Raw genomic sequence first — 12583 nt, forward strand, 5'->3', positions numbered from 1 at the left:
GTGAATATTAGTTTTTCATGTTAATATACCAGAATAGATACTTTTTGTGTTTTTTCACATATGGATGTCCTATTGGAAATGTGTCTTACACATAAAATGGACAATCCATTTAACCTTTTAACGCCGTTATGCCGTTCTATTCCGTCATATTTACACTGGGCTTTAAAGCCGTTATGACGGAATAGAACGTCATATCAAACGGCTGTCCTGAAGCCTTCTGCGCTTCAAGGACTTGATCGCTGTCTGGAGGGCGTTCCTAGGGTTGTAGGGACGCCCCCCAGATGCGATCCAATAATTGAAATCTCGCGATCGTATGCACGATCGCGTAGTTTCAATTTGTCTACATCGGAACAGGTGTTCCGATGTAGACACTTTAACCCTGTCACGAAAGGGTTAATGGGACTTAACCTCCTTGGGAGTCTTATGGATCTTGAAACAACATGGATGTACTAGTGGCTGCCCTCCCTGAGTTAGAATTGAGATGGACATACGTTTTATATACTAATGTAGGGCCAGAGTACACATGAGCAATAAGGAGTTTATCACAGCTATTTGTGCGTGTCAGGATTAGCTCTTGTATTACAAGTTGAAAGTAAACTCATGAACGCAATCACAATTTACGATAGAATGATTACCATGTCCTCAGATCTCTGGTTAACTGTTTCTCAAAACAAAAAGTTTCACAAAACACATCAAAAATACATTACAAAGTACAGTTACACTCATAATGACACCATCTAATAATATTTTTTTTTAAATTGCACAATAAAGTTATAAGGGCTCGAAGATATTTTAGGGGGGAAACATTATTGAAATATTAAATATAAAGTATTAAAAAATATTATTAAAATTTATTTCAAATTATTATACATATTGTAAGATATTTTAACTAATCCATAGTATATATATATATATATATATATATATATATATATATATATATATATATATATATATATATATATATATATATTCTATATCCAATAAAGGACTGCACTCACTGGATTTAGTTTCAGAAACCTTCAAATCTTTATTGTGGTAACGTTTCGGGGTTCGCAGACCCCTTCCTCAGACCAGACAACAGTGCAAGTGAACAAAGTGTGCAATATATAGCACTAGCCCCACCCATCACAAACATCAAAATTGCGCCAAAAATCCATCACCATGGTAACACACAAACAAGGCCCCATGACCATACCACCAGAAAACACAATCAAAATACAAAATAAAACAAACTGCATATGCAAGTATTTTGCATAACCTCATAGTTGAACACTAATATGTACAATCATCAGTAGTAGTAGATATTCAGTAGTTACAATAGAATCACTGTAATTAGTTACTGATCCAGTTTAAGTAGCTTAAAGTATATTTAGACAAGCAATGATGGAAAACACACTAATCAAATAATCAAAGTAAACATCATGCAAGAAGAGGAATCTATCTATCAGTTGCACTGTTTAAAAACATATCCACCTCCCTGTATCCAGTTACAGGACTCAATCTTAAGGAAATATACACATAAGCCATATCATATAAACATTGCAACATAGATTAGGCATTTAAACTTCTAGCATTTGAACTAGATGAAAAATAAACAAATAATAAAAAGTCAATCAGATATATATAGATATATATGAGGTCTGTTACTGCTAATTCAATGTCCCTCATATTTATCCCAAGGCTTGCTATGACCAATCCTATGTAAAAGTATGTGAGCTATAAGTACTAATCTGACATTCTGGCAGATACAAATATACAAAAATACAAAATTGTCAAGCCCCCTGGGCGCGCAGAGCAATGTGTTGTGTCCCATGCGAGTTGAATATAACAAAAAGGCCCGTAGTTCCCAGTGTCAGGGTTGTATGCAGGATGTCTTAGCCGGTGTATTATACCCTAGTGTTGGGAGCTAAGATAGATGTAAACATGGGTGCGTGTATTTACCTATGTAGCAAGTCTGTGTACCGAGTCTGTAGTGCATCAGTGAAACAGGCGCGGCTCAACCCGGTATAGCGTGAGTGAGCTTGGAGCACGACCGCATGGCTAATTAGCATAGCCTGTCAGTCAGTCAATGGGCGTAGCTAGGTCACGGAGTGACAGCGGAGCCTGTGATTAGAGTTATGCCGGGCTGCTACTATACCTATCTCAACTGAGCTTCTTTGTGAGCCCCAAGAAAATCAAAGCTAGTATATCAGGCTTATATTAAATGGTCACATAGGTCTTAAATATGGTCTATTGTGAATAAGTATGTATAATCATATGTGTGCCTAAACATCAGAGCATTTGGTGGGAGCTATAAAAAACCGCTGTGTGCGTGATAATGGGAGGCAGGCAGATTCAGGATAAGACGAACCTAGAGCAACACGGATTTACTGCTTAAAACGTGAATCATTAGAAATTAAAAGATAAAAAATATAAAAAAATTAAAAATAACCAAATTAATATTAAACCGTTAGTGAATAAATTAAATTAAATCAATAGCCAGCCTGCATCAGAGGCCAAGTAGAGAAAAAAGGGGGGTAGTTGGGTACTGCCATCATGGGTCTTACATGCTCATAAGAGCCACTAGGGTGTAATTTATATGAATGTTAGATCATGCACCACAGATATTATTACGGGGTAATTCTATTTAGAATAGGCACCATAGTAACAGTTTGACGAATGGTATACCATAGTTCAATGGTCTAATACCCCTACAGGTCCTCCCAAATGTAACATGTATAAAACATACTTGTGCCCGAGAAGGTCACTCGTACAGTAGGATCTCAATACAGATATCATTGACCCCCTGTATACATATGGCAATCAAGTTGAGTTAGAGAGACACAATCAAAAGAGGGCACGCTACAGGTAGACATTTCAGTTGAGCCAAAATTTGCAGAGAATAGCAAAAGACAGAAAATATCAAAAAATCAAAAAATATATATCAAGGCAATATCAAGATGCTAAATGCACAGCGCCTACGGGTCACCATATCAAAAATGTATAGTACAAGTGCACCCTAACCAGCATATATAATACACTAAGTGCTGTCAATACGAATACATTGTTGTGCACAAGGACATATACAGCTATGGTGAGTCAAGGCATCAGAGGAAACAGTGCCAATCATTCGACATGTTTAATCCTCTGGGGTAGATGGTATCTAGTCTATGGATCCATCTAGCCTCCATCTGCAAGAGTGTCCTGCCCCGGTCACCCCCACGCCTGAGGGGGGGGACGTGGTCAATTAAAATGAAGCGTAAATCTGTTACCTTGTGGCCTGCTTGCACGAAATGTCTTGCCACCGGTTGATCCGAGGTCCCTTTGTCGATAGCAGTTCTTATCGCCGAGCGATGGTTTGCCATTCTTAAGTGTGCGTTGTCTGTTGTTTTGCCAACATAAAAACGTCCACAGCAACAGCTCAGTAGGTATACGACATGGCTTGTTGTACAGGTGATGAAGTGCTTTATAGTGAATTTCTGGGTAGTATGGGGGTGTCTGAATACTTTGCATGGGATCATACCGCTGCAAGTTGTGCAGCCCTTGCATCTGTAACAACCCATTTTGTTAGTTCTAAGCCATTTCTTGGTGTAACTATGTTGAGGATCTGTTTGCATAAGTATGTCCCTTAGACTTCTACCCCGTCTATAGCCCATGATTGGTGGATCCATATGCCCAAAGGGTAGTGTCCGGTCTGTGCCCAGAATCTCCCACCTGTTACGAATTGAATCTGCCAATGGTTTCTTTCCTCTGTCAAAGGTGGTTGTAAAGACCATCCTTGGGGTCTCTTTCCTAGTGATTGCTGGAGTGTCTTGTGCCATGTTTGTTTCAATTTCCTCTCTCACCTTCTTAATCAGGTTATCCTTATATCCCCTTTGTTGGAATTTCTCAGCCATCTGGTCCAGTTGGAGATCTCTATTTGTGGTCTCCGTGTTGTTTCGTACAACCCGTATCAGCTGTGATTTAATTATTGCCTTCCGGGTATGAGGGGGGTGATTGCTTGTGGCTTCTAGCAATGAGTTTCGGTCAGTAGGTTTAGAGAAAAGGGTTGTGAAAAGTCTATCATGTTTCTTATAAATCCGTAAATCAAGGAAATCTATCTTCTCTGGATCATATTTCAACTCAAATTTGATTGGGTTTGGTAGTGCATTGAGTTCGGTTACCCATTCAGTGAGGAGTCCCACTGGTCCATGCCACACAAAGAAGACATCATCAATGTACCTTCTATAGTGTCTTATCATTCCATGATTGAACACATCCATGACGTCTCTTTCAAATTGCTGCATGTAAAGGTTTGCATACGACGGTGCCATATTAGATCCCATGGCTGTCCCTGTCAGTTGCTGGTAGAAAGTATCTTCAAAGCGAAAATAGTTCAATTTTAGACATTTCTCAAGAAGATTTAGGATAAAGGTTGTGGGTGGTCCTATGTATGGGTACTGGTCCAATGCTGCTGCAATTGCATTTATACCCACAGCGGTTTTTTATAGCTCCCACCAAATGCTCTGATGTTTAGGCACACATATGATTATACATACTTATTCACAATAGACCATATTTAAGACCTATGTGACCATTTAATATAAGCCTGATATACTAGCTTTGATTTTCTTGGGGCTCACAAAGAAGCTCAGTTGAGATAGGTATAGTAGCAGCCCGGCATAACTCTAATCACAGGCTCCGCTGTCACTCCGTGACCTAGCTACGCCCATTGACTGACTGACAGGCTATGCTAATTAGCCATGCGGTCGTGCTCCAAGCTCACTCACGCTATACCGGGTTGAGCCGCGCCTGTTTCACTGATGCACTACAGACTCGGTACACAGACTTGCTACATAGGTAAATACACGCACCCATGTTTACATCTATCTTAGCTCCCAACACTAGGGTATAATACACCGGCTAAGACATCCTGCATACAACCCTGACACTGGGAACTACGGGCCTTTTTGTTATATTCAACTCGCATGGGACACAACACATTGCTCTGCGCGCCCAGGGGGCTTGACAATTTTGTATTTGTATCTGCCAGAATGTCAGATTAGTACTTATAGCTCACATACTTTTACATAGGATTGGTCATAGCAAGCCTTGGGATAAATATGAGGGACATTGAATTAGCAGTAACAGACCTCATATATATCTATATATATCTGATTGACTTTTTATTATTTGTTTATTTTTCATCTAGTTCAAATGCTAGAAGTTTAAATGCCTAATCTATGTTGCAATGTTTATATGATATGGCTTATGTGTATATTTCCTTAAGATTGAGTCCTGTAACTGGATACAGGGAGGTGGATATGTTTTTAAACAGTGCAACTGATAGATAGATTCCTCTTCTTGCATGATGTTTACTTTGATTATTTGATTAGTGTGTTTTCCATCATTGCTTGTCTAAATATACTTTAAGCTACTTAAACTGGATCAGTAACTAATTACAGTGATTCTATTGTAACTACTGAATATCTACTACTACTGATGATTGTACATATTAGTGTTCAACTATGAGGTTATGCAAAATACTTGCATATGCAGTTTGTTTTATTTTGTATTTTGATTGTGTTTTCTGGTGGTATGGTCATGGGGCCTTGTTTGTGTGTTACCATGGTGATGGATTTTTGGCGCAATTTTGATGTTTGTGATGGGTGGGGCTAGTGCTATATATTGCACACTTTGTTCACTTGCACTGTTGTCTGGTCTGAGGAAGGGGTCTGCGAACCCCGAAACGTTACCACAATAAAGATTTGAAGGTTTCTGAAACTAAATCCAGTGAGTGCAGTCCTTTATTGGATATAGACTGTATACTTGTTTGACTTTGCACCCTGGTTGATGACTACACAGCATTGGGAGTGCAGACACACACGGAGGATATATATATATATATATATATATATATATATATACTGTATATAAATGAGAAGATAGATCCGCACTCACTGGACTTTTCAAAATCAGGTGCCAATTTATTGTCACAATAAATTGGCACCTAATTTTGAAAAGTCCATTGAGTGCGGATCTATCTTCTCATCTATAATACTTTTGTTCCTGACACCCTGGCTGTTGATTGAAAGTCAGAGTGCTCATCCTCCTGTTCCGTTTGAGATATATATATATATATATATATATATATTTTTATGGTATGTATAATAATTTTAAATAATTTGTATTAATATTTTTTAATAGTTTATATTTAATATTTCAATAAAGTGCATTAAAGATAGAAATTATTCATGTGCGCTAACCCAACCTCATTAGTTCTGGGAACCCTGACGCATATTTTACCCTCCTATGTTCTTCATATAGAAAATAATGTACTTTTTATTTTATATATATATATATATATATATCAGTGTAGAAGAAGGGCACTCTCAGGATTTGTATAGAAGAAAAATATTTTCTTTATTCTTGAATCATTAATACATGGTCAACGTTTCGGCCCCCAATTGGGCCTTCATCAGGACAAGTATAATCTTGCAACTGCCGAGTGGCAAAGATCACGGATCCAAATAGACGAGTGCCGAAACGTCGACCATGTATTAATGATTCAAGAATAGAGAAAATATTTTTCTTCTATACAAATCCTGAGAGTGCCCTTCTTCTACACTGATATCTACATTCATTACTCATAAGGATTGCACCCAGGTCGTGGCTGCTCCACCTGGTTGGAGTGCTGGGCTACAGGCTATTTGACTTTCGATATATATATATACATATATATATAAATATATATATATATATATATATAGATATATGATAATGTTCATGTAAAATACATATCTATCTACAGTATCTATCTATCTATCTATCTATCTATCTATCTATCTATCTATCTATATCTATCTATCTATCTATCTATCTATCTATCTATCTATCTATATATATGCATACATACACATATTAAGAAATTTTTTAATAATCTGATAGAATTAATAATCTAGGGCTAGAGTGCTGTGCCTGAACATCAAATTTACAGATAAGTCCATGGTCAAAGAATGCACCTGTTCAATATATTTAGACATGTCTATGTATGGATATATATGTTAATGCCCTGTGCAGCAATTATTTTTCTTTAAACATCTTTTACCATTTGTCTTTGACCCCTTATAACTTATCAAATTTTTTTTTAATATATATATATATATATATTTAACTTTTTTCTTCCCCTACCCTTTACGTAAGCTCTGAAGTCACGCCAACCTGAGGTGCGTTACATTTTTGGTTCATTTGCAGTTACATCAATGTACATCAATTAAAAAATAAAAAGTACAATTTAATAATTTAACATTTTTAAAACTTTATTTAATTTATAACTAAAATACTCTCTGTGGTGTCAATTAAAGTGATGTCATTGAATAGGCAAATTAGTGCACAAACACCTAGATTACAAGTTTTGCTCTATAGAGGGTGCAAAACGAACACAACAAAAGTTGCCTTATTTCACTCTCCATAGCGCTGCCATTAAAAGTTTATGAAAAGTCGCCTTGTGCGTGCGATATGGTGGCGATAAGCTCCACACCGCACAAAATCCAAGCGCTGCTTTGACGTGCTCGTGCATGCTTTCCCCATAGACATCAATGGGGAGAAAGTGTTAGGAAAAAAACTAACACCTGAAGCGCGGAATGAAAAGCTCTGTAACACAACCCCATTGATGTCTATGGGGAAAAAGAAGTTAAGTTTAAACCTAACACCCTAACATAAACCTCACGTCTAAACACCCCTAATCTGCTGCCTCCGATATTGCTGCCACCTAAATAAAGTTATTAACCCCTAATCCGCTGCTCCCAACATCGCCGCCACCTGAATAAAGTTATTAACCCATATTCCGCCGCTCCCCAACATTGCCGCAACTATAATAAAGTTATTAAACCCTATTCCCCCGCACCCCAACATCGCCCACACTATAATAAAGTTATTAACCCCTTTTGCCCCGCTCCCCGACATCGCAGCCACTAAATAAAGTTATTAACCCCTAAACCTCTGGCCTCCCACATCACCGCCACTAAATAAACCTATTAACCCCTAAACCAACAGCCCCCACATCACAAAAAAACGAAAATAAATTATTAACCCCTAAACCTAACAAGCCCCTAAATTTATATTAAAATTACAATATCCCTATCTTAAAATAAATAAAAACTTACCTGTGAAATTTAAAAAAAAAAATAAGTTTAAACTATATATTAAACTAACATTATTATTAGACTAAAATTCAAATAAGTTCAAATTAAATAAACTAAATTACACATTAAAAAAACTAACACTACTAAAAAAAAATCTACAGTTACAAACAATAAAAAATACTAAATTACAAAAAATAAAAAACACTAAATTACAAAAAATAACAAACACTAAATTACGAAAAATAACAAACATTAAATTATGAAAAATAACAAACAAAATTATCCAAAATAAAAACAATTACACCTAATCTAATAGCTCTATACAAATAAAAAAGCCCCCCCAAATTAAAAAAAAAACCTAGCCTACAATAAACTACTAATAGCCCCTAAAGGGCCTTTTGTAGGGCATTTCCCTAAAGAAATCAGCTCTTTTCCCTGAAAAAAAAAATACAAAGACTCCTTTCAACAGAAAAACCCACCACCCAACCAACCCCCCAAAATAAAAAACCTAACTAACAAAAACCTAAGCTACCCATTGCCCTGAAAAGGGAATTTGTATGGGTATTACCCTAAAAAGGGCATTCAGCTCTTTTTCATTGCCCTGAAAAGAGCATTTAGCTCTTTAAGAGATTTTTTAAATTCAAATCAGCAAATAGGCTGAGAGCTACTGAAATTCTATTGGCTATTCAAATCAGCCAATATAATTTCAGTAGCTCTCATCCTATTGGCTGTTTTGAACAGCCAATAGGATTTCAGTAGCTCTCATCCTATTGGCTGATTTGAATTTCCAAAATCGAATCAGCCAATAGGAATGCAAGGGATGCCATTTTGAAAAGGCTCCCTTGCATTGAAGATTAGGGTTTGGGCATCCTTAAAAGAGCTAAATGCCCTTTTCAGGGCAATGAAAAAGAGCTTAATGCCCTTTTAAGGGCAATGCCCATACAAATGCCCTTTTCAGGGCAATGGGTAGATTAGGTTTTTGTTAGAGTTAGGTTTTTTATTTTGGGGGTTGGTGGGTGGTGGGTTTTACTATTGGGAAAGTGTTTGTATTTTTTTCAGGGAAAAAAGCTGATTTCTTTAGGGCAATGCCCTACTAAAGGCCCTTTTAAGGGCTATTGGTAGTTTATGGTAGACTACTGATTTTTTTATTTTGGGGGGCTTTTTTATTTTTATATGGCTATTAGATTAGGTGTAATTGTTTTTATTTTGGATAATTTCATTTGTTATTTTTCATAATTCAGTGTTTGTTATTTTTCTTAATTTAGTGTTTGTTACTTTTTGTAATTTAGTGTTTTCTATTTTTTGTAATTTTGTATTTTTTATTTTTAGTAACTGTAGATTATACATTTTTTCGTAGTGTTAGGTTTTTTTAATGTGTAATTTAGTTTATTTAATTTGTAGTTACTTTATTTTGGTATAATAGTAATTTTAGTTTAATATATAGTTTAAAATTCGTTTTTTTCATTTTCCAGGTAAGTTTTATTTATTTTAAGATAGGGATATTGTAATTTTAATATAAAGTTAGGGGGTTGTTATGTTTAGGGGTTAATAGTTTAATTTAGTTTTTTCGAAGTGTGGGGGGCTGGTGGTTTAGGGGTTAATAGGTTTATTTAGTGGCAGTGATGTGGGAGGCCAGAGGTTTAGGGGATAATAACTTTATTTAGTGACGGCGATGTCGGGGAGCGGCAGAATAGCGGTTAATATATTTATTATAGTGTTGGTGATTTTGGGGTGCGGGGAAATAGGGGTTAATAAATTTTATTAGTAGCGGCAATGTCGGGAGCGGCAGATAAGGGGTTAGACGTTGCATTACAGGCTAAAATGCTTGCGGTATAGTTATACCGACAAGACTTGTAATGGCTGTGTTCTGGTTTTTATGCTGAAATTGCCATTTTTTCAGCGTTAAAACCAGAACGCAAAACTTATAATCTAGGTGATTATGAATTGGCATGTCTGTAATATGAGTCAAAAATGAGATAATATTCTATAGTTAGAGTTAGGAATGGGGGGTGGTAAGAGCGGCAGCACATTTGCCAGTTTGAAAGGCAGCACTATATATCATATTATCATTTTAATTTCCTTTTATGTTTGTAATGTTTCTCGGGAACTTCCAACTACAAAGCAAGCAAAAGAGGTTTAGAATTTGAATTGCAGGTATATTTTGTTTTTGAGATTCATGGAAATAAATCCTAGAATTGAGTCTGAATCATAGTGTTACAAAAACAATGAAAATGGGTTTACACATTCTTAAAGGATCATGGAAGTGAGACTTTAACTTTCATAATTCAGCTCCAGTATTCATTTTTCTTTTTTTAAATCCAGTTTGCTTCTAGCTAAAACTCAACAGTGTATTTCCTCTTTGGAGATAACTTTTCAGTAGGTTAAACACATACACTCCCATTTAACAAGGAGCGGATGGACAATGTTCCCAGACAGAGAACCTGTGTGCCAATCTTGCAAGCATAAATGACAGTAGTTTAGATTGTACAGGTATCATGCCCCTGCCCTCACACAAGCAAATGTCAATCACCTCAGTCGGATCAGTCTAGTAAATTTGAATATTTTATAACTGCTCCGTTAGGTCTTTTCAGATATTCTATCTATATGGACATCACCCTTTCTTAAATGTATATAATACACATTATTCCCCAAAAATCTTTGATGAAGACTGAATGAAGATGAGACATGGTTTTCTCAAAGTTTATTTACCTGATGGACATCAGCTTTGTATGGTTTGGGATCCCACATGATTAATATTCCTGAGTTATAGAGAGGGTCTTCCAATAATTTATGTTCAGGTAAGGTAACCACCTGTAGGTAATATGAACAGAAATAAACAAAGTTTGCAGTTTAATCTTTAACCTAAAGTATTTGTAATGAGTTCACTGACGTGATATGTCTAGATAAACTATTAATATAAAATTGTTTGTAATCAGTTCTTTTATATAAAAAAAGTCTTAAAGGAACATATTACCATTTGCTAAATCACTTGGAAGTGATGTAGCAGATCTGTTAAAAGCTGACTAGAAAATTGCACACACATCTCTGTGTTAAGAAAAGATATGTAACCTTTAAATTTAAATCTTTTTTGAGAAGAAAATTAAATATCTGTTTGGATAGTAGTCACTTTTTTTCTCTCCTTACTAATGATGATAATTGGCTGTGTGTGTTTTTTTTTTACCATGCAGATGAACCTTAAAAGGGTAGCTGAATGGTAACTGCTTACAGAAATAAAGAAAACATGTGTATACATCATAAAATGTTTTACTTTTAAAAATTCCAAGGGACACACCCCGTTGTTAAGACCATCTACAGCCCTGGGCTACTATTTCTTACAATTTGTCATCAGCAACAAGCATCTGAAAATGTTTCCTAACTATCTTGCATATATCTTCATGTTGATTACAATATTGTATGACAAAAGTAACACCTTATAAAGTAGAATTTTGTCTAAATGTCCTTTTATTTAATAAATCTGATCACCGATAGGGTTTTTTCCTTGGTAATATTTTGTCACCTAGTGATTTAAAGCAAGGACAAACAACCAGTTCTTGGTTGGAAATAAATGGCATGCACAGATGAGGGTTTCACAAATACTATATTTATATAAAGTTTTACTCAAAAAGCATTTTATTTAAAAAAAATCCTATTTAGATAAAAAAAATATCTGATTTTAATAAAAAACAAAACAAATTTAAATAAAAAAAAAATCAGATTTTTTAATTTTTTTAAAAATCATTCACCTAGATTACAAGTTTTGTGCTATAAAGGGTGTGAAACAAACAAAAGTTGCATTATTTCCCCCTCATAGCGCTGCCATTACAAGTTTTTAAAAAGCCGACTTGTGCGTGCGATATGGTGGCAATGAGCTCTACACAAAATCCAAGAGCTGAGAATACGTGCCCATGCACGCTTTCCCCATAAACATCAATGGGGAGAGCGTGTTAGAAAAAAACCTAACACCGGAAGCGCAGAATGTAGATTGCTGTAACGCAACCCCATTGATGTCTATGGGGGAAAAAAAGTTACGATTAAACCTAACACCCTAACATAAACCCCAAGTCTAAACACCCCTAATCTGCTGCCCCCGACATTGCTGACACCTAAATAAAGTTATTAAACCCTAATCTGCCGCTCTCGACATCCCCGCCACTAAAAAAAGTTATTAACCCCTATTCCGCCACTCCCCGACATCGCCGCCACTATAATAAAGTTATTAACCCCTATTCCCCCACACCCCAGCATTGCCAACACTATAATAAATATATTTACCCCTATTCCACTGCTCCCCGACATCGCCACCACTAAATAAAGCTATTAACCCCTAAACCTCTGGCCTCCCACATCACCGCCACTAAATAAACCTATTAACTTCTAAACTGCCAGCCCCCCACATCGCAAAAAACTATATTAAACTATAAACCCCTAAACCTAGCAACCCCCTAACTTTAAATTAAAATTACAATATCCCTATCTTA

The 12583-nt window shown here is 36.0% G+C and overlaps 1 protein-coding gene across 2 annotated transcripts in view; it reads right to left on the reverse strand.

Moving 5' to 3' along the window:
• Nucleotides 1-12583, reverse strand: part of ST6GAL1 (ST6 beta-galactoside alpha-2,6-sialyltransferase 1) — a 135897-nt gene that overhangs the window by 33320 nt on the left and 89994 nt on the right. For both annotated transcript variants that reach the window (XM_053709858.1, XM_053709859.1), the window contains one exon: nucleotides 10815-10916. In XM_053709858.1, coding sequence (XP_053565833.1) covers nucleotides 10815-10916 — 102 coding nt within the window. The remainder of the gene's footprint in view (nucleotides 1-10814; nucleotides 10917-12583) is intronic.

This window comes from Bombina bombina, chromosome 4, assembly GCF_027579735.1.
Source record: "Bombina bombina isolate aBomBom1 chromosome 4, aBomBom1.pri, whole genome shotgun sequence".
In the NCBI taxonomy this organism is placed as follows: domain Eukaryota; kingdom Metazoa; phylum Chordata; class Amphibia; order Anura; family Bombinatoridae; genus Bombina; species Bombina bombina.